This window comes from Mastacembelus armatus, chromosome 13 (genome assembly GCF_900324485.2).
Source record: "Mastacembelus armatus chromosome 13, fMasArm1.2, whole genome shotgun sequence".
Taxonomy (NCBI): domain Eukaryota; kingdom Metazoa; phylum Chordata; class Actinopteri; order Synbranchiformes; family Mastacembelidae; genus Mastacembelus; species Mastacembelus armatus.
In genome coordinates, this window is record NC_046645.1 from 6,291,960 (window position 1) to 6,315,319 (window position 23,360).

Genomic DNA, 23,360 nt, shown 5'->3' on the forward strand with positions numbered 1-23,360 from the left:
TGTTGCCTTGCGATCCGTTAGGTCTCACTCAGAGACCGAAGAGACTCAGAGAACCAGAGAACTCCTGCTATTATGGTCACATGAGGACACACACAGAAAATGTCAAGTGTGGACACACACAGTAACAGTGAGAAAGACCACAGTCACAACCAGCAATACAGACTGTGTGACAGCTCCTATGATGTAGATGCAGGCATATACATTATATGTGGCAGAGATGAGGAGCATAACTGAACAAATAACTGAACCCTAACCCTTATGAAATATGTGTGTGCTTATGTATGGCCACACAGTGTGAGGAAGGAAATGCGGTGACTTTTTAAATCTGTTTGTGTGCATCTCCGCGAGTCTCTTACCACACTGTGTGATGTAGCCAATGCAGCTATGAACAATGATGGGTATGTCTGTCTCTGTGAGCTGCTGTTGGTTCAGTGCGTCTCCTCCACTGCGTGCTGCTGCCTGGATGGAACTGCACCAGCCAGAAAAATCCAACTTCCTCTCTCCCTCTATGTATAGAGTTCTAAGCCGAGAGACGGACACAAGGGACAGAAGTGAACTGTTAAAGAGGGACAATAACACTCAACAATGAATAGGAAATGGAAAAACATCATGGATGTATAAAAAAAAGTACATATCTCTCCCTCACCTGCCTCTCTCGACCAGAACCAGTACATTGTCTTGTTGAATTGCTGTTAAAAAAATGTGGCAATCACATTATTCCATTCATAGTGATGCATTTATTTCAAGTTTCTTTCAAAATAACTCTTCTGCTAATTTTTAGGATGTTAGTGCACTGTCCATGTACAGTGGGTACGGAAAGTATTCAGACCCCTTTAAATTTTTCACTCTTTGTGTCATTGCAGCCATTGTCGAAAATCAAAAAAGTTCATTTTATTTCTCATTAATGTACACTCAGCACCCCATCTTGACAGAAAAAAACAGAAATTTAGAAATTTTTGCAAATGGTCGTAAGTATTCAGACCCTGTGCTCAGTATTAAGTAGAAGCACCCTTTTGAGCTAGTACAGCCATGAGTCTTCTTGGGAATGATGCAGCAAGTTTTTCACACCTGGATTTGGGGATCCTCTACCATTCTTCCTTGCAGATCCTCTCCAGTTCTGTCAGGTTGGATGGTGAACGTTGGTGGACAGCCATTTTCAGGTCTCTCCAGAGATGATCAATTGGGTTTAGGTCAGGACTCTGGCTGGGCCAGTCAAGAACGGTCACAGAGTTGTTCCGAAGCCACTCCTTTGTTATTTTAGCTGTGTGCTTAGGGTCATTGTCCTGTTGAAAGGTGAACCTTCGGCCCAGTCTGAGGTCCTGAGCACTCTGGAAGAAGTTTTCTTCCAGGATATCTCTGTACTTGGCCGCATTCATCTTTCCTTCAATTGCAACCAGTCGTCCTGTCCCTGCAGCTGAAAAACACCCCCACAACATGATGCTCCCACCACCATGTTTCACTTTAGGGATTGTATTGGGCAGGTGATGAGCAGTGCCTGGTTTTCTCCACACATACCGCTTAGAATTAACGCCAAAAAGTTCAATCTTGGTCTCATCAGACCAGAGAATCTTATTTCTCATAGTCTGGGAGTCCTTCATGTGTTTTTTGGCAAACTCTATGAGGGCTTTCATGTGTCTTGCACTGAGGAGAGGCTTCTGTCGGGCCACTCTGCCATAAAGCCCCGACTGGTGGAGGACTGCAGTGATAGTTGACTTTGTGGAACTTTCTCCCATCTCCCTACTGCATCTCTGGAGCTCAGCCACAGTGATCTTTGGGTTCTTCTTTACCTCTCACACCAAGGCTCTTCTCCCACGATTGCTCAGTTTGGCTGGACGGCCAGGTCTAGGAAGAGTCCTGGTCGTCCCAAACTTTTTCCATTTGAGGATTATGGAGGCCACTGTGCTCTTAGGAACCTTGAGTGCTGCAGAAATTCTTTTGTAACCTTGGCCAGATCTGTGCCTTGCCACAATTCTGTCTCTGAGCTCCTTGGGCCGTTCCTTCGACCTCATGATTCTCATTTGCTCTGACATGCACTGTGAGCTGTAAGGTCTTATATAGACAGGGGTGTGCCTTTCCTAATCAAGTCCAATCAGTTTAATTAAACACAGCTGGACTCCAATGAAGGAGCAGAACCATCTCAAGGAGGATCAGAAGAAATGGACAGCATGTGAGTTAAATATGAGTGTCACTGCAAAGGGTCTGAATACTTATGACCATGTGATATTTCAGTTTTTCTTTTTTAATAAATTTGCAAAAATTTCTACATTTCTGTTTTTTTCTGTCAAGATGGGGTGCTGAGTGTACATTAATGAGAAATAAAAAGAACTTTTTTGATTTTGGCAAATGGCTGCAATGACACAAAGAGTGAAAAATTTAAAGGGGTCTGAATACTTTCCGTACCCACTGTATGTGTGCAATAACAGTGCAGTTTATGTGTAAAACCAGGTATCATGACAAAGCCTTGTTGTTTTCATGTCACACTCACAGAGTTCATTGAGTTTGCGCAGATGGATCTCCTCCCCCTGGGCGTCGTCCAGAAAGGTGTGAAGTGTGGAGCCCACCAGAGCAAACCAACCAACCTTGGATGTCTGTAGGTTCAAGCCGTCTTTACACTTGAGCCGTCCAATCCGCTCAAAACCCAACCTTAGTAGTGGCTCTGCGGTAGCTGGGATAAAGCTCTACAAATAAAAAGGAGGACCTTATGGCTTTGTAATACACTGGACATTAGACCTTCATTTCCCTTCTATTTAATGAGGATTAAGCTACAAACTGTTGCTTCTTTTCACAGCGTCATGCAGCATTATCTCAGTTGTAAAGAGTGTTGCACTGAAGGAAAATAAATGACACATTAGCTATTCCTGTCCTGACCACTGAGTACCATTTCCTGCCAGAGCATAGCTGGAACTGCAAACCTTCCCCTTATCAGACATCTTCAGTTCCACTGATCAGTTATTACAGTAAGTAAACTCTTCCCTCTTTAAAGTACTACCTGAGGAGAAAGTTTGTGTTTCTAGATTCCAGTATCTATTCAGTGCTTACCTTGGCAATAGACTTTACCCATTCCTTGTGGCTATCTGGGTCATCAGTGCCAAACAGGTAGAGACGTTCTGACTCTGAGTAGAGTTCAAAGGTATTGTTATACCTGAGCATTAGAAAAAGAGGTTAGGAGGAAGTGAGATATGCTAAAAGGAGCATAAGAAGGTATTTTGTGCCAAAAAGTTGAATTCATACATCCAGACTTGCAGTAGGTATATTTCACTAACTCAAAAAAATAACATACAGGGTTTTAAAATGTATATATTATTTCTATCCATCCATTCATTCATTATCTATCCCCGCTTATTCCTATTTAGGGTCATGCAGATCTTCAGGAGCCTATCCCTTCAGACAAAAAGCAGCCTTTGGACAAGGCTGGACTAGCAACCTTGGACAGGTTGTCAGTCCATCGCCATATATTATATTCACTATATTCATTAGCCACATATAGTATCACTGTTAGCATTTTAAGCAAAATGAGGAGCAAATGGATCATTGTGTGTGAGTGTATACCCATGTTTCTCTGCCGTGTCTATAGCCAAGCAGACAATCTCTGAAGACTTCAGAACTCCATTGGGGTTTGAATTCTTGTCATTCTCATAGTAGCTGAAAGTTCCATCATTCAGTGTGCACCAGCGACGACTGAACTCTACATGGAAGAACAAAACGAAGATTTACAAAGCACAATATTTCACAATAATACATGTTTAGATACTGTGGTTTTGTATGCTTAGTGTATTATGTTGACAAAACTTCAGGTATTACATGACTTGGTATAGAAAATGGCTTTACAAATACAATATGTAGTTACTATTAGCCCTCTTTATTACTGTGAGGTGGAGTGCATAGCATGTAAGAGTGCTAGTGTTGCATGGTGTTAGTCAATACCCTCTCTGGTCTTGCGCTCTGTGATAGCGCGAGTCATAGATGCAGTTTTGAAAAGGAAGCCACTGTAAGAGACACAAGGTGGTGCTGAGTAAGGTACCACGTCCATGACCCCACCCACCTCTGACTGTGGCAGTTCTGCAGAAAAACAAACAAATGCACAATAACCATTAATGTTGTCATATACTGGGAGTCTGAATCAAATAGGAAAAATACATTTGGTAATGTCAAGCGGAAAACACGCAAAACATCCTGGGTGTGACAGGAATGTGCACTTGTCTATGTGACATTTAGAAATGTCATCGTTGTTGGAAAACAAATGTCATGAAAGTATCAGGATAATCCATTAAGTTCTCCACATAACCAGTCTGACGTCACATGGCTATGCACATAGACACTATCAGGCTACTTATTCTGTTTTGTTTTGTTTACTTTTGATCTATATGTAAAGTGGACAGGCTGGTTGACAATCCAGATAGTGTCATACATCACTGAGTCCAAGAAAACTGCTCAACCATAATCTAAACATCTGTAAAAACAAAGCTACTACCAAATGGTCCTGTGCATGTACAGCTACAACATACCTGTGTTGAGATTATGGCTAATTAACTCAGCCTGTAAGGGCTGTGAGTGTGCGTTGGCCAGGGAGAGAGGGGAGGGCCAACTTGTCATACCAGTTGAACAGTTCACATCTGCACCACAGAAAATTAGGCTTAAGGTCTCCAGCAAATCACTGCTCTGCACATTTATACAGAGAGCCTAGGGAGAAGGAGAGAGGTAGAAACAAAAAGAACAACAAATGAGTAAACAAAATAACCAATGGAGACAATGTATTACTTTTTAGCATAAGCAACAATGGCCTCAAGCTGTAACCTAAAGAAAACTGTATAGGTAAACAAACTTTTTGTATGCTGTGGATATTTCACATACAGTAGTAACTAATATAAGAACCAATTTAAACCAAATTAAATGTTCATTTGTGAATGACTAGACAACCAAAATATATAACAACATAAACTATAAGAAATGTACTGTGTATAATAACAGTAAATTTGCTAAGCACTGTAAACGACCAGTCTGCCTAAACAAAATACATGACTAGAGAATATATATAATTTTATTTATTTATATATATTTATTTTTATATATTAATAATTATTAATAAAGAATAATTCTTAATAATTATAAAAGCAAGTTTTTTTCAAAAATTAAAAATTAACTCCTAATTCACAACCACAAACAGTGTAATAAGCTTTCTGACTGCATTTCATAGACCGAGACCTGTCAACAAAGTTACACCAAGAAGAAGCAAATTAAGTATCTCTGCTCTTTTTGTTGAAATCCAAATCTACTGTACTGTCAATAAAAAATTCAAGTGATTATTCAGCATTTTCGTCAAAGTTATTATTATGCTGTCTCCCCACCCCAAACACCATAGAGACTGTGCCTGCTTCCCCAACCACCTAAATTATATAATTGAGTCAGATGTGGACTGTTCTCATATTAGTAAATTATTTGATAAATAATCACCAAATTGACTTGCTCTACTTTACAGAATTCAGGATGTAGCAGGAAGAATGTGTCAGTCGAAATGAATCAGTGCAGAAAAAGTCATTTTAGTGGGAGACTTATGTAGCTAACTGTCAAGAGACGTTTGTCTGTATGGTTGCACAATTATTTGTAGAGTAATGTTATATTTTTATAGTGGTACTGAAGTGATTTACTGCTTTTATTCTCTATTTCAATGAAGGACCTCACTAAGAAATTTGCACTAATTACAGCCTCCGAATGGGCAACATGGGAACACGTGAGAAAAAACAAATATGAAAATACACACAGATTTGGTGGAATCTCATACAATCACTTGTTGAAAGATGTTTATGTCAAACCGTCAACATAAAACACACTTTTTATCCTCAGAACACAGAACTACAGTTTTACTACAGTTTTACTGTCATGATTGTTATTATTGTTATTTTTGAGATAAGATGCTGATAACAAACAAATACAGATTTTTGTACCTGACAACAACCCCATGGGTCACACCACAGTGTTGTCTTCAGACTACAGCTTTACCATAAGTCAACAAAGTAATACTTTTTATAAAAAAAGGCCACAGTAATGATAACTGACACTGTAGGCTGGGTAATACAAACATGAACTGAAGTATCAAAATTATGTAAACGCAAATTTAAAACAGAGGAAGTGCGGGGGACAGAATAGGAAAGATGTTATGACTGATGCATTGATGATGCAGTGTATATTTTTACAGCTAAGGAACTCCACTGAGACTGCAAACACACATGCATGTTTGCTTCATGGGGAAATTACATTCACTTACATTTAGTTCCCGGACGCCTATCCTAACCTTAACATCACCTTATCATTCAAAATTTGCCCCACAATGCAAGCGTGCAACCAGTCTCAGTTCCCATAATGTAATACACACAGACACACATAAACCCATCTGTCTTCTCCTAAAACCAGCAAAGTCTTTTCAATCTGATTGAGAAATTCCACAGCACTTTGTCACATATAAAGACAGAACCCCTCCTTTATTTAAGCACTATTGAGCCTCTAAAAACAGACAGAAAAACAAACCAATTAACAAAGATTTAAATTGCACAAGAAATTTAGCACAAACAAGACAGATATAAACTGCATGTCTCAAACACGACTAAAAACAGCTGAACAAAGAGCTGTACCATCTGCAGTGGAACGAATTCACATGCACACACTGTACACTACAACAGTCTTATATATATATATAGTCATTTCAAACACCATTCTCGGTATTTCAGTGGTCAAACCACAACTTGAAAAGCAATACTGAAATAACTCCCGAAAAGCCGATAGTAAAACGTCATATCAAATACACTGTGATAATAACAAACTTTAAAGGCAGACACTAAGAACAAAGAATGTTCATGTTTCTTAGGGCAAATATTGTTTAGAGAACAGCAAATCTGAATTGTTGTATTTTTAAAAACACATTTGTTCTTTGCTTGACAAGGAAACACACTCAGGCTTTTTGTTTACCAATCTTATGGATGTTGAAGGTTGAAGGGTTGTTAAAATTAAATAATCACTGCCTTTTTGACTTCTTTCAATAATTTTGTTTAAATCATAAATGAATAATTAATGTATAAAAGAAAAGATGTTTTGGAAAGGATCACTGCAGCATCAGCTTGGAAAAATTGATCCCTTGGAAACCATGTGTTAGACAGAGTACTGATCCCCACCAGAGTGGGTATGATTGACATTTTTTATCTTAACGTTTTTCTGCTTAGATTTAGTACTGTACTTTCTGTTCTCCTTTGTCCGGGAAACAATTCCCTGTATATATGTCTCTCACATTATCGCATTATTATAAATTGTACTCTTGTAGTCTTTCGCTTCTGTTTGTCATTTACCTCAGAACCTAAATGTGAAGGGTTACCCAGATGACCCAAGCCCCTTGTGACTTTAGGCTTTACACTACCTCCTCTACCACAAAAATAAACTGAGCTCATTTAAACTGAGATTTTCATCAAAAAATAATCAATTTAATTAAACTGTATTTTTATACCACCAACTCACAATGAAAATCATCTCAAGACTTTACATAGAAACAAATATCACTGGAAATGACAAAAACACAAAGGCTGCAAATAACCATAGGTTTAGTCTGTTCTTCGTCTGATTTTTAACCAATCACATGAAACTCACCTTGAGTAGCTGTACAGGTTGAAGCTACAAGCCAGATAAGTCAATACCTTATAGGTTAACATTAATCACCATGCTATATGCCAAGCAAAGACACAATACACTTTAGTATGACTAACGACACAACGTAGTACAGATAACAAACCTAATACCTGCATATGCATATATTCCAGGAAAACAGAACAATACCAGCCCTCTGTGCCAGTGAAAGTGCTGTATGTATGTATGTGTGTATCAGTAGGCCACCATGTTCCATCTGACCAAGGGAAGTGAACCAATGAAAATAAAGCACAGTGAGGAAATGGGTTGTTTGAGTGTCTGAAGACCTCACGCCCTCCAACATCTGCAGCCTATGAAACAGGGAGTAATGGAATAACACACACGCAGAAGTGAAGGGAATTCAAGAATTTTAGCCAGATTCCCCAGAGAGAAGGAGACAGAGCAAGATATTATCTGGGTGTGTCTTAAAATCTCAGGCCTTCATGTGCCTCTGCAGCAATATGGGACAGAATTGGAGGAAACGAAAGAGATGAAAGAAACATAAGAAAGGGAAATATTGCGAGAGGAAGATGAAAGCATTTTAGTGAGGTACATTAATCAAAGACTGATTATACTTGGCTAAAAACTCAATATAATACGCATCAACCCCTTTCTGTATGTATAACTGCACAAACACAAACACATGAAGCTGATTGCATTTAGTCCATTTCAGCATATGCTGAACATCCAACCAAAACTACAACCACATTTATATTTGCGTGGATGTACGTTCATATATTAAAACCAGATGAGAAGGAACAGCTATCCACATATGTTTCATCATTACAGAGGGAGAGAGATGGAGAAGGAGGTGGAGGTAAAAATCCAGACAAATGAAGGCGGGGAAGAGAAGAGAAGAATGAATATAACATTTCTGTTATATTCAAGCTGTTTCCCTATAGAAATTAAAAGAATTTAGGACCAAAATTTTTACAGAGTGAATGAGGAAATGGCAGTACACACACACATACTGTCAAAATGTCAAACACTTCTCTCTGGGTTGCACAACTCAATGTCATTCTGTGCATTTATCTGTCAAGCATCCAGAGGTTAGTGCTTTCTTCATTCTCTCGTTAAACACGAACGAAACCACCAAACAGCAAATCATTTCAAGCATCTGGATGTGTCAGTCAAAAGCTTTTGAAAAAAAAGTTAACAGTGTAATGAGGCTTAGACACTGCGATTCAGTATGCATCCAGAGTATAAAAGTTGAGTGCTCAATCAGAACACTGAAACCCAGCTAATGAGTCAAAGAGTTCAACAGTTGATCACCTGATGCAAAAAAAACAGGCGCAAAACAGTGAGAGGGCAAAGCAGGATGGGAGAGAGAAAGACAATGATGTCCATTGACTGAGGTGAGCCCATGACCTACACCACACAGTACACACTTGGGTGCACACACAGAAAAAAGAGCAAGAAGGAAACTGTTCAACTGCACTGAAATCATATGCTGTCAGAAATCCATAGCCCACTGACATTCCTACACTCGCACTAACCTACCACCATTAAAATCCTAATTCACACACGTTTGAATCACAAATCTACAAGAACATACAGATGTAGACACACAACTTTCACTACCCATTCCTACAGTTTAGATAACACACAATCTTACCTGTAGGTTTTCAGTTCCTTTCAATAACTCCTCTTTTTAAATGTCAGCTGACAGAAATGCAAAGTTACAAATAGAAGCAGACTTTGCAATGCTATAAACTGACAGAACATTAGGTGAACACTAGCTACTTTCAAATAAAAAGAGCCAAGAGCAAAGAGATCAACTTTCTTCAGCAGTACTTGCCAAACAGTCAGGAGGACAGGAGGAGGAATGGAAGGGAGAGAAGAGCAGGAGAGGCGGAGTTATGGCACATTCCAACTAAAGCAGAGTAATGATGTCATATTCAGAAAAAGGGGGAAAAAATTAAATGGAAATGTGAGCATAGCCAGGGCTAGATCAACAAGGTGTAAATGTTGTGATCAAAATATACAAACTGATGTTTTTCTCTCCATTTCACACTTACACACAGTGCCTTACTTATAAAACTTACTGTCTGTACATTGTGACATAATGTAACTGCATTTGACACAGTGCTTGGTCTAATATTTCTTAAGACACACCCAAGTGGAAACATAAGCACATAGCTTAAAAATGTTAAATATTATGAGCAAGAAAAGACAAAAAACAGAATAGCAATCATTTCAAATGACAGACATTTCAAAGGAAACTTTTCAAATGTCTGAAAGGAGGGGAACTCAAAAAGATCAAATCAACTGAAAGAGCAAATGGGAAAAAAAAGTAGTAACAGGAAAGAGAGATAGCTATCATGGGGGAGGATTGAATGAAGACTGGCGGACCAGCAGCTGAACAGTTTTAACCAAAACAAGCAATGACCAGTGTGCACAAATGTGTGTATATGTGCATGTATATGTATGTGAGAATAAGAAACGTTCCTTTATCTCCCTCTGCACATCACAGCAAAGTGACTCACACACACTCACACAGACGCAGACAAGCTGAAATGCTTGAGAGAGAATAAAATAGAACTCACTGTCAGGTGATAAATGTGACTCACTCACACACTCAGCGAGTCTTTGAGCAATCCACATTGTTTGCGGTAAGTGGGTTAAGCAGCTAATGAATGATCCAGCTGGGTCGAAAACACCAAGTTATTTACTGCACACAGCAGAGCACCGCAATGGCACAATATAAAACCCTCAACTCTAGCCATTCCCAAACTATTCCAAAATGTCCTTCTTCTAACTTTTACTGACCAAATATATCATAATGAGGAGGCACAGGAATAACATTTCTGTACTCCTGGCGAAAACACAAGGATTTCTCTCTTTCAAGGGTTGTTATCTACAGATAATTCCTGGACCACACTAAATGTCTTTCCTGATCTTAAAAGTCTTGTAAGCACTGATGAAGCAAGCCAACTATTCATTACATCTTCAACTTAATCAGCTTCTGCAATCTAGGAACCTGCCTTTGACTCCAGTTACAGTGAGTTTACAAGTCCCTCAATGCCCCATTATGGAATAAAATGACAAATGAGGCTTGTCTGAAATCAGAAAAAAGTAATCACTGAATAGAGTTAAAGGTGCATTGGGTAAAATCTGAGCACCCCTCACACACTACCCCTCCATTTCCTTGTTTAGAGCCAATATTTGGTTTGTCCATTCTGGGCTACTGTAGAAACATGGAGGCACAACATGTCTGACTCTGTGAAAGGAGACCTGCTCCCTACGTAGATTTAAAAGGTTCATTCCAAGATTAAGAAAATGCAACAGTTAGTATTTTCTGATAATTACACACCAATGACAATATGTTCATGGATCCTATAATACATTTCAGTTAGTAGATTGCTCTAAATATTACACATTGAAGCTTTAAATATAGACTGGCTACTGAATTTGTTATCTTAAAAATGTTACAGAATAAATACTTTTAATTATAATTGTTTTTGCCAAATAGGTCTTTTAAAAACTGTTTACACCAAGGGACACCCTCATCTTTCGTGCTATTTTTAGCTGTTCATAATATTTTTGATGTCTCTCAGTCAATCTATGAAATAGGTCAGTACAACACTAAAAGGCCTAAGGCAGAAAATATTGTTGCTTCTTCATTCTTGGGATCTTAATCATTCTCTGAGGAGTAAGGGTGTAGATGTATGGTGTATGATGTATGCATTTGTTTATGCATCATGAGACACGCTGTATGCACACAGCTGCTGCAAAAACATTTTAAGGGAGGCACTGCACTGTGACGCAATGGGAACAGTCAACACTAAATTAAGCAGCAATGGGTGTTAGAAAGTAATTGAATACATTTACAGAAAATGTATTGTTGGGTTCCAATTCAAACATGAGGGTAACACAGACAGTCTAGTTCTGCTTACATTGTTGAGCTCCCTTTGGTTTCCATACAGTGGGTGATACTTTCTGTATTTGCCCTGGCGGTATTTGTTCGTGATGAAACACCGTCTCTCTTCACTGCAGCTAGACGGTGTCAAAGCTTCACTTGGGGGGACGTTAGCTGCCCAGAAACTGTTTACCCGTTCGTTGCCTAGCAACAGGAACACCTGCAACACAGGTAGAAGTACTTATGAAGCAGCAGAGGCATGAGTGATCATTATGTTATGTTTTAATAATATACTCTGTGCAGTTTATTAGGTATGTTTGTACATTTTATTGTTTTGTTTTCACTGCATTATATCCAACTACCATTAAGTTGCTAATATTCTCTACCTATATGTGTGTAAATGAATGCAATGCAGTCCACCACTTCTAACAACAACCACTGACAGTAATCCAGTGTTGAACTCAAACCCCAAAGTGTCACATAGCACACAAACATACAGACAAACACTGTTAAATGTTGCAAAGATTAACTGCAGAGCTACCAGTGCGTAAGTAAACCTACCTTACGATCTATAAAACTGCATCTCTTTCTTAAGCAGGGTTGGTCATGAATAAATAGTTCATATCTTTCATTTCATGCCTCTTATAGCATCTTATATTATTTTTTTGCTAAAGACTGTATATTTCAAGTCTTTACAGTTTTCTGATCTATTTTCTGTGTGTTTGTGTACCTGTATAAGCTCCTCTGTCCAGACTTTCCTGTCCATCTTCAGACTTCGAACCTTCGAGATGCTAGGACCCAGTCCTCTATGCTCTCCTAGGAGAGACACACAAATGCACACACATGCACACACGCTTTGGAGATAAATTAGATGTAATTTTCACTAGTGTGAAAAAACAAACTAGACACAAATACTCTAACAAGAAATTTTACACTGGACTAATTAATATTTGGAATTTAACATCACAGCAAAACACAGCAAAAAGAAAACCAAAATCAACATATGCCATGTATAATAACACAAAAAAATTTTAATGGAAATGCTGTAGCAATAAAAAAAAAATCCAAACAAATGAAAAACCACACACACAAACCTGCGCATCGTTTGCAGACCACCACACACAAGTTGATGGCTGCCCATTCCGGTTTAGGAGCCCCACAGTCGGCACAGAGACTGTTGCTAGGCTCTGACCAGATCTGCTCCGCCACCTCGCTATTAGATAATGCTTCACCAATGGCAACTTGCATGGCGTCCACCCACTGCTCTTTTAGCTGCTCTGAGTCTGCTATGAAACTGCGGAGAGAGACAAATACACGGCCAAGTGTTAATGCTGACATGACGGTGTCAAAACTGGAGTCAAATGAGAAAGCTCACAAGCCTGCAGTTAGTAAGAACTGACTCTTACTCTGCTCTTGTTTTGCTAAATATACTTGAGTCAAAGACTGGAAACAGTCTCATGTCTGAATCCTTCCTCTTCTTATTCACCAAAAAGGTGGCTCTCTCTGTCCCTACAATATACATACACTTTCCAAATGACTAGTCACTAAACTGTCTAAAAACATATGCCTCAACAACACACATATTCTAGGTCTCCTTCCTGAAACTTCTCCTCATGTAGATTTACCACACACAGAAACTATCACATAGATACACTATACGTACACTTAGACCAAAACACACACTGACAAACAATCCAAGTCTTATACAAATACACAAGCCACTTCACATTTCCCCATCCTGTCAAGCTGAGTTCTTGCACTGTAGGCTGTGCACTGTCATCCAAAAGAGCACACACACCAACACATGCACTTGTGCACACACATATCCCTCACTTTTCTTCACACCAAAACACTCTCATACAATGGGCCTTTCATGTTCTCGGAAGATGTCCAGCTGAGGACTCTGAGGATAGATAGATGGTGGGAGTTCTCAGGAAAACAACATGATCTAATTTCCCCTGAGTATCCTAGCACCAAAACCTACTCAGCCACTGACTTACAATGAAGAATGATTATCTTTGTACTATAATCCTTTTGAAAAAACAACAGACATGCATCGCTGAGATGGGAGAAGTAATAATCAGTCAGCATATGCCCATGATACTTATGCGAGATGGGTACAACACAGCACACATTCAGGTCAGGGTTTAAGTGTAATGTGTACATATGTGAGTGAATATACAGTACCTGAATATGCGGTAAGGAGTTGTGAGATCAAAGCTACGACGATCTGTATCTTTAACATTTCCTACATTCATGTCAATTGATGTGATACCAACTCCAATACGATAGTCCTGGAAGAAAAACAGGGCAAGAGTAAATATTTTTCTGTTAGTTTTTTTGTTTCATTATTAATCAGCAGTAAGTGTAATACTATCATTTGGTGCAGTTAAAAAACTGACAATAGCTTTCATTATTATTGCTCAGATTTCTTCTTTATATTATTTTGCAAAATAAGCAAAACAAAATACACAATGAAGTAAAATAGCTTTATATACAGTATGATGTGAGTTGAACATGCTGTATATCTCTGCAATCACACACAAGAGGGTTCTTACATCCATGTTTTTATAGAGGAAGACCTTATCTGAGGCGACAACGGTATAAAGTTTGGAGCGTAAGCCTTTGAGCTCCAGATAGCCCTGATAGTATGGGGTCAAAGGTGAACCGGGGTTCATGGTGCTGTGCTGTTGGCGCCCTCTGGTGCAATCCTGTAGTACAGTCACCCAGTCGTTTCGCTCCACTGCACATGAATTAACGTGTTTAAAATATGCATAGAGCAATGTATAGGATACATGCGTATTTGTGCATGCATATGACTTATGCACATGGAATAGACAGGAATATGTGTATGCGTGGAAAATGCTCACAAACTGTAGATAACCGGACAAACAGACCTTCACTTTCAGCCCTGAAGATAAATGTGCGATTACTTGTGGCGACTTCAAACTTGAGCTCTCCTGCGCTGGTCACACTAGTGATGAAGGCTGTTGAAATGATGCCCTTAGAATACACCTCCTACAAAGCATCACACAGCAATAACTACAGTGTTACAGATCCATATCAACAATTTAGCATGCAGCTTGTGTGTGTGCTTAGCATTGTATGATTATGAACTGCATGTAGATAGCGTGTATTATAGTTTAAGTATGTATCAAAATAAGCCTCAATGAATCTGTCCATGTAGGAATGTGAAATTTTCTGCATGTTTTGTTACCTTATCATTGTCAAAGTATCTCAGGTAGTCAACATCCAGTTTTACCCATCGTCTCTGGTAATAAAGTGCACTATGCAGGAGGACACAAACATGCAGTCACATATTTTAAAAAGAACTGCTCCCGCTTACCGTAATACAAGAGGAACTGGAATAGTTGCATTGCATTAGCAACCTGGATTGTATTTTGCTGACCTAATTTTTTTAAATAATTGTTTCAATGGTATTATTAATGGAAGACTTTAGGTTCATGCAAAACCTGTTTATCAGTTGATCCATCACTTGTATGTGTGTTTATGTTGTTATTCATACCCTTGAGGTGGATTCTTGTCAAGCCAGCCGCTCTTGATGACAGCAACAAGCTGAGAGCTGTCTTCTTTAGGGCCTGTAGGCAGTCTGCCACTATTGGGCAGGTAGACACTACTGTGGAGGCTGCTGTTTCCAAGCAAACACCTTGCAAACAGATGCATATATGTTATGCAATAATAACAGAAAGAAATCTAAAATGAATGTTTGTATAATAAATTATGCTTCATCTAAACAGGAAAATCTCAATCTATCTATCAAAGAATAAGGTTTAAGTCCCCAAAGAAACAAGGGTTAGCCTTTTTGTGGTCAAAAGCAATACAAAATACTGTATGTTTCAACAGGTACTACTTTTAACACTAGCCAGAGGCATAAAACTGAAAAATGTAATGAATAAAGGGTATTTCTATTTAAATTTAAAATTAATCTGCTTTATGTATTTACAACTACACAGTACAAAGAGATGAGTGTATTTGCACATAGTCACTATACACTAATGGATGAGACCAAGACGTGTGAATAAAGAATGGCTTAACTTAAGTTTAGAGTAAAGAATTTGGAGCAAAATTTTTGCTTTGAGTTGCCCTGGAATAGCTCTGAATTTTCCACAATTTACATAACCTACCAGGTAATGTACATGAGCACAAATCCAAGAATGCACGTAATGACTTGAGAATGAAATGGATAGTGGGAACTCCAAGGGACAGTGTAGCACTTCTACCTATTACAACATGTAATGTAAGTAAGCTTTGTCTTGATTCACTTTTTCACATCACCACGTTCTCCCATCCATCATCTATTATATATATCCCCTTATTCCTATTTGTGGTCACAGGGATCTGCTGGAGCCTATCCCAGCACTCTTTGGGTGAAAGGCAGGGGTACACCCTGGACAGGTCGTCAGTCCATCGCAGGGCTACATGTTCTCCCATAATCTTTCTTTCCATAATCACATTCAGCAGCTTGATTACAATGTCACAATGTCCAAGATAGTTCAGTTTATGAACCTGAACAATACACTATACTATACACTATACTATACACAGATTGCAAATTACATTTACAAACAGCTTTAGAGCAGTGAAAAAATATACAAAAAGGGATGAGAGCAATTTGAATGTTTAACATATCTAACTACTTTTAAATCCAGCTATATGTTCAGTTCAGTGATGTATTGACAATAAAAGTCAAACTTATCTTTGTGGTTGCTCGCTGGTTTAAATATTGAACAACCTAATTGTGTGTTCCTGAGTAAATGGTTTGTTCATGTGTTGATGCATGACTCACTCATCTTCATCCAACTGATCATCATCACTGCACAAAGAACTGTAACGCCCTTTCGCCTGACTGGGAACTTGCAAAGACATATCCTGTTAGAGGATACAGGCATCATTCACAGTATACAGGGAAAAGGAGGAAGAAGATTGAAATATTTTCACTCACTCTACACTGTCTTACCCTCTCTTGTGTATTCATACAATGAACACCAGGGTAAAATAACTCTGGATCCTCATAGTCATCAGAATTATCAAGGGGGTCCAACCCTGAGGGTAAGAGTACAAGATGAGAATAAATGAAGTTTGACAGTAATAGTGGCACTGTCTGGCTTGCAAGAAAACCTAGTGACACAACTGTCAAAAGAACATACACACTGTAGAATAATGAATGCATTGAATGCACACAGTTCTAGGAAGCCTATTTTTTTCTCACCGTCATAGGGCTGTACCACCAATCAGATTTGTGTTCTTCTTCTACTACAGTAGCTCTTGAATCATCTGCAAGATCTTAGTTATGTTTAGACTGCTTCTCTCCCATAGAGCTCTCTGAATTTACATCAGTAGTTGCTTCATCTAAATCATGAATGTCTCTCTTAGACCCCATCCTGACTAGACTGCTTAAAGACACCCTGCCATTAACTCATATTTATTAGACTTGGTAAATTTATCAGGGTACATGCCTGTACATGCTTCCTGTAGGCAATGTCATTAGGAAGCACTCTATTAATTACCACTGCTATGCAGATGACACTCAGCTGTATCTATCTATGAAACCTGTTAACACAAACCAGTTAACCAGACTTCAAGCATGTCTAACTGACATAAAGGCCTGGATGACCAGTAACTTTCTACTTTTAAATTCAGAGAAAACAGAAGTTATTGCACTTTGAACTAAAAACCTCAGAAATAGCTTTTCTAAAATTATAGCTACTTTAGATGGCATGGCCCTGGCCTCCAGCACTACTGTGAAAAACCTTGGAGTTATTTTTGACCAGGACATGTCCTTTAACTCACACAAAACAAATCTCTAGAAATGCCTTCTTTCACTTGCACAACATTGCCAAAATTAGGAACATCCTGTCTCAAAATGACAAATGAAAAACTAGTCCATGCATTTGTTACCTCAAGGCTAGGTTACTGTAACTCATTACTATCTGGATGTCCCAGTATCTCCATAAAAAGCCTCCAGTTAATCCAGAATGCTGCAGCCTGACAGGAACAAGCAAGAGTGATCATATTTCTCCTATATTAGCTTCTCTTAAGCTTCTCTGGCAATCTTCAATAAAATACAGAATAGAATTTAAAATCCTTCTTCTCACATACAAATGAGAAGATCAAGCTCCTTCATACCTTAAAGACCACATAGTACCATATTATCCCAATAGAGCACTTCGCTTTCAGAGTGCAGGTCTACTTGTGGTTCCCAGAGTTTCCAAAGAATGGGAGACAGAGCCTTTAGCTCTCAAGCTCACTTCCTGTGGAACCAGCTCCCATTCTGGGTTCAGGAGGCAGACACTCTCTGTATTTTTAAGGCTAGACTTAAAACCTTCCTTTTTGACAAACCGTATAGTTAGGGCTGGTTTCAGGTAACCCTGAACCATCCCTTAGTTATGGTGCTATAGGCCTAGACTGCCTGAGGACCATCGGTGCACTGAGCTCCCCTACTCTAACCGTCCCCTCCCTTTCCTTCCCCTCTCCTCACTTGTATATTCCACCATTGAATGTCAACTTTGTGCTCTCTCTCTCCCCTAGTTTATGCTCTCTCCCTCTCTCTCTGTTCTCTCTCTCTCTCTGTACCTTCTGCAGGTGTCCCCGGTCCTGGAGATGTATATTGCTGATGTCCACTTGCTGTTCTTTTCTCTCTCCTCTATCTACTCACCCCAACTGGTCAAGGCAAATGGCCGGTTCTGCTGGAGGTTTTTTCTTCCGTTAACAGGAGTTTTTCCTCTCCACTGTCACCAAGTGCTTGCTCATAAGGGATTTGTTGGGGGGTTTTTTTTGTTTTTTTTTGTAAAGTGCCTTGAGATGATTTGTATTGTGATTTGGCACTATACAAATACATTGAATTGAATTAAAATGAATTGAATTGTTCAGTAAGGATCAGAGACAAATTTGCATGTTGGGTGCAAGGGGCTTTACTACCTGTATACGTAATAAACAGAGTAACATTTGCAGTTCCTGCCTTCTGTTTTTTAACTTTCAATTGCACAAGTAATCAAAACTGAGCATATGGTCAGGACAGGAAAATGGGTAATGCTGAACATCCATGCTGAATCTCACATTACGTATTCAGGTCACATACAACCCTTAAATAAACTCAATATATTTATATACTTCTTTCTCTCATAAGAAGGAATGTAGGAGCCATGCAGTGAGTTGCAGTCAAATTCTTGGTCAACAAGAAGTCAAACAGAGCAAGAATGGGGAAATTGTTCCCTCAAGCATATGAGCATCCAAGCTTTGTGACTCGCTCTCTCTTGACTACTAATGATTAGCCATGCACGGTTTTCCTAAATCCAAATTCATCAGGTTAAAACAGTTGTGTGTAAAGTTGTGACATAAAGCTAGATCACTTGCAAAGGGGCATAATAAGTGAAAATTTGATACTGGTTGTCTGCCCTCCTTTTACTTAAAAAAAACAAAAAAAAAACAGCATTTTTCTGTGTCCGTTTCAATTCTTCAATTTAAATTACATGGCATGTGAAATGAGAGTGAAAATGCTACTTTCACTATGAGGCTATAGCCATAGGTCAAAATGATCTACCGGTATTTGCTTTTAAAATACAAATGCCAGTACTCAAGTAATAGCAAAGAAAGCTAAAGCAATGTAGGCTACTATTCAAATGAAAGCCTAATAATAAAGATTTAAAATACATTTATACAGTAAACACATATTTGAAATAAAATGCTATGCAGAGACTTTAGACTGATTTGACTCTCAGCTCTGTATTTTAGTTACATCAACTGCAGCGTTAATGCCAAATTCTGTGATGCTCTGCAGTTTGACTTTCACTCACTGAACTATTTAAGCCGACAAATAAAGAGGAAATGCTGAGGAAAAACTTTTGAACACAGAGTTGAGATCTGCTTGGAAGATGGTGTCAATTGTTAAGCCTTAAGCCTTTGAAAAATAGCCTAATTGGAAGCAGGGTAGTACGTACAAGTGCAGTAATAACGCCCGGTGGCCTAGGGGTGAAGACACAGGCTTTAACCACAATGTCACCAGCTTAAATCCAGTAAAGAATCCATATGTACAGTACATTGTCTCTTGTATTCATTTCAGACCTCCTCTCTACGATTGGAATCTAATAAAGGCATAAAGTTATCATTTTAAAAAAAAGTATCAGATGCTAATATACTACTTACTGAATTCACAAGGAGGCTGGGCGACCGTCCTAGCAGGTTTAGCTGGTTGAGTGTCCAGTTGACTCAAGCCATGTGTGTTATCTTGAGGTTGTGGTTCCCTGATTCGAGGTGGGACCTGTGGAGCTTGGTCTTTCTGCATCTCATCAGCGACCAGGTTGGAGGGAGAGGTGCTGGGGCATAAAGGAGTATATGACAGGTGAACAGAGGTTTTGACATCAGGGGACGAGTCCTCAGGCATTTTAATCTGAGATCGGGTGAATATCGAACGCAGACGGGTAATTCTGTACATCCTCTGTTAAGAAAGCCCTTCTCCTTTAGGTAACCCCCTGCAGTCTGCTCTCTTGTCATTCCATAGTGAAAACTACAATAATTCCATTTGTAATTTTACTACAGGCTGTTGCTCTTAAGCTTGAGGCTTCTTTAGTGGTGTGAAAACTGATTTAAAAAACTGTTGAAAAGCAGCATCTCACTACTCCTTTCCTGACTGCAAAGTTTTTCCTCGCTACTTCTGGTTTTAACAGCATGCCTGAACCCGCCTCATTTGCAAGATACCATCGTCATGCAAACAGAGCACACTTCTGGACCTGCAGTAAACAAACACAAAGTGAAGAAGAGAGGACACAGCTGCCCTTTCATTTCTATTTGGATAAATCACTATAGAATGCCTTTTACCAGGTCACTCTATTTCAAAACAATGTTATCCATCACTTGCTATGCAAAGCCACTGAAGAACAGTCAGCTTCTGGATGCTGATTTCTAATACCCACTGAAGGAGAGTAATAGGTGGTGCTAATGGCCTTTATAACTGTTTGCACATCACTATTATTAATGTTCTGCCTTTTAACTATTAATACACAGCAGGAAGCAATACAAAGTTAGTGCACTACAGAAAGTCTTACAGACAGGTAGGTTGGTTCAAAATAAATCAGAAACTAGCCTTTTTGGGTTTTATTGTATCTGATGCTAATTTATTTGCAGAGTGCGTCTAAGCGGAGTAATACAGCTCATAATTAAACCCAAGGTAAGAATGGTATGAAGTCTTGTTATGATGGTTTAGACACTAATAGTATTTCAGGAATATTGCAATAACACTGATATTACCACTTTGAAACACTTTAACTCCTCCTGGTTGGATTTTTTCAATCCAACACAGACAGGGTAAAAGCCCCTTATTAAAAACGTGAATATAAATATAAGACAATACAAATAAACACAGCGCCATGAACTATATATTTGGTTGTTCAAGCATCTTTTAAAACATCTGTTTGTATTTTGGCAATTAATAGTGGGATATTTATGATCCTCACTTTATTCCTAATGCAAAGGCACATTTAATGTTAGAACATAAATTATTATAAATACATAGGCAAGAGTACACTGTATGACATTCTATAACCACAATAAAGAATAATTATTTGAACACTTGTTTTTTAGCCGACTTTCTTTCTTACTTTTCATATCTCTTTTGTTAATCCTATGACTGGACTATATATAAAGACCCATAAACCCCAAAATTGTGCAATTAATTAATTTATACAATGTTGTACAACGTATATTGAACATTAGTTCCAGACTGACGGGAAAGTCAAGAGTGAGCAAACAGGCCTGGTTTCTATCCATTCACTATTGTGAAAGTTCCTCTTTATTCCTCCCTCTGCTGTGAATTTCTTTTGCACTACAGCCATTTATTCTTGCAAGAACATAAGCAATATTAGTTACACAACATAGTTACATTGTGTTTTTTAAAACCTATTCTACAAACTAGGACAGTAGCAATAGAACAATAGAACAGCACCAAAAATGTAATGTAATTTACTTTCTTTCTTTCTTTGACAGGCTACTCAGTGTTTGGTAATTACAGGCTCAGCTTTGACATGCTGGCAGTTATACAGGAGGTTACGCAAAAATCAAATGGTCACTTATAATACATTTATATGATACTTAACTTAGGTCCTGGTCCACAGACTCTTCTGGATAAATTACATTGATTCATTATACACAAATTTATGAAGTATCTCTAAATTAAATTTTACACTCTTAATATAAGAGCTAATCATTAGTTTATCATACACCAGAAAACCATACACGTGATCTAAAATTATGGATAACTGCCCTGTTGACACAGCTTATCCTTGATCTCAGAGGAAGAGCAAAGAGTTCATATTATCATATGTACATTCATAATGACTAAATGTTTAAAAACCATTCTTGGTGATTGATTAGTAGGGAATGCAGTAATGCTAAGAGCACATTTCTCACTGAAAACACCAGATTGTTACAAGATACTGGTAACGTACCAATGTCAGTTCTCTGAACTTGCACAGCCCCAGAACAAGGCAGGTCTCATCCAGCATCATTTAAAAATTAAACTACTTTACTCTGGTCAACGTAAAACCAACAAATTACACAATAGTCCTACACACAGAAGTCTCACTATCTCCTAATTTTCGATTCACTAAAATTGTTGCAACACAGCAACTACCCAAGAGAAAACATTAACACACTAAGAAAGACAGGCTTCCTTGTTTGAAACAGTAGCACAGAACAGAGTGAAGAGAGAGGAGGAGTGAGCACGCGCTAAAGACAAGTAGAGACAAAGAAGAGATGAGTTGAAATAAAATTTGTATCGTTGTATTACCTGTCTCAACACGTTCAAAAGGAGTCCTCTTCCATGGTGATACAAAAATCGTAAACACACACAACCCGAGGGAGAGAAGAAAAAAAGCAGGAGGAAATAACCAGCTAACCAGAAGATGGGAGGGTGCAATAAAGATCACAAGGAAACAAGAGAGTAACAACAGAGCGTGAGAATGTGTACTGGTAGAAGCTATAAAGACTTTTGAAGGCAGTTCCTGAAAACCAACTAGTATTTTTCTTACTCTATTTCTCACTCTCTTTTTCTCCTTGTTTCATTCACAGGGACTAATGAGGAGGAGAGTTTTAAACTGTTCTACATTGTTCTTCTCTGTAGTTCCTCCCACTCTGTACGAGTTTCCCTTTGAAACAATGGCAGAAAACAAGCATGTTACTCATAGTAGGTGTATACCAAAGCCTGACACAATGTTTAAGAGTATTTCCCTTTCACTGATGCTGAAACACACAAAATAGAAGGAGCCAGAAATTAAACTTAAAAACACACCAATTGCTTTTTCATTATATTTACACATCAACGAGCACAAATATGCAAAAAACAAACAAAACATAAATTTAAACCCTGCATAAATGTATATTATAATGTTAGTTAAGACAAACACAACAACAAAGGCTTTAACACACGCACACACATATATGCAAATAAGTGGTCAAGTATGAACAACCACAAAACAGGCTGCAATCAGCCTCAAAGATAGGCTTCGTCTTATAAATGCACACTCAACAGTACACCCAGTCAGTCGATGTGCCTCAGCCTCTTAGTTTCGGGAAGTGTCTAAATTTAATTTGAGGAAGTGTTTAGAAGTAACCGGTAACTTTTTTTTTGTGTTGTGTCTAAACTGTAACTAAATTTGACAAAGATATGCATTTACTCTCTTGTCCACTAGATGACACCATCATTATATAACAATTTCACATGGGTGATATTATTGATCATTTTTCAAATACATTTTTATCAGTACAAAGCCGTGTCATTATTCATTAAGGGTGTTATATAAATGGAAAATGACACAGTATCAGA

General features: G+C 38.5%; 1 protein-coding gene across 5 annotated transcripts in view; it reads right to left on the reverse strand.

The window, feature by feature from the left end:
• Positions 1 to 23,360, reverse strand: part of arap1 (ArfGAP with RhoGAP domain, ankyrin repeat and PH domain 1) — a 46,671-nt gene that overhangs the window by 13,979 nt on the left and 9,332 nt on the right. For 4 of the 5 annotated variants that reach the window (XM_026298869.1, XM_026298868.1, XM_026298866.1 and 1 more), the window contains exons 3-20: positions 19,688 to 19,857; positions 16,503 to 16,588; positions 16,332 to 16,414; positions 15,051 to 15,191; positions 14,742 to 14,811; positions 14,422 to 14,542; positions 14,083 to 14,267; positions 13,712 to 13,818; positions 12,619 to 12,818; positions 12,255 to 12,340; positions 11,562 to 11,744; positions 4,506 to 4,680; positions 3,925 to 4,059; positions 3,550 to 3,685; positions 3,040 to 3,142; positions 2,486 to 2,678; positions 647 to 689; positions 357 to 520 (exon numbers count right to left, since the gene is read on the reverse strand). In XM_026298869.1, the coding sequence (XP_026154654.1) occupies positions 357 to 520; positions 647 to 689; positions 2,486 to 2,678; positions 3,040 to 3,142; positions 3,550 to 3,685; positions 3,925 to 4,059; positions 4,506 to 4,680; positions 11,562 to 11,744; positions 12,255 to 12,340; positions 12,619 to 12,818; positions 13,712 to 13,818; positions 14,083 to 14,267; positions 14,422 to 14,542; positions 14,742 to 14,811; positions 15,051 to 15,191; positions 16,332 to 16,414; positions 16,503 to 16,588; positions 19,688 to 19,857 (2,381 nt within the window). Of the gene's footprint in view, positions 1 to 356; positions 521 to 646; positions 690 to 2,485; positions 2,679 to 3,039; positions 3,143 to 3,549; positions 3,686 to 3,924; positions 4,060 to 4,505; positions 4,681 to 11,561; positions 11,745 to 12,254; positions 12,341 to 12,618; positions 12,819 to 13,711; positions 13,819 to 14,082; positions 14,268 to 14,421; positions 14,543 to 14,741; positions 14,812 to 15,050; positions 15,192 to 16,331; positions 16,415 to 16,502; positions 16,589 to 19,687; positions 19,858 to 22,325; positions 23,051 to 23,360 lie in introns of those variants that run through there. The other variant, XM_026298870.2, reaches the window with a different exon arrangement.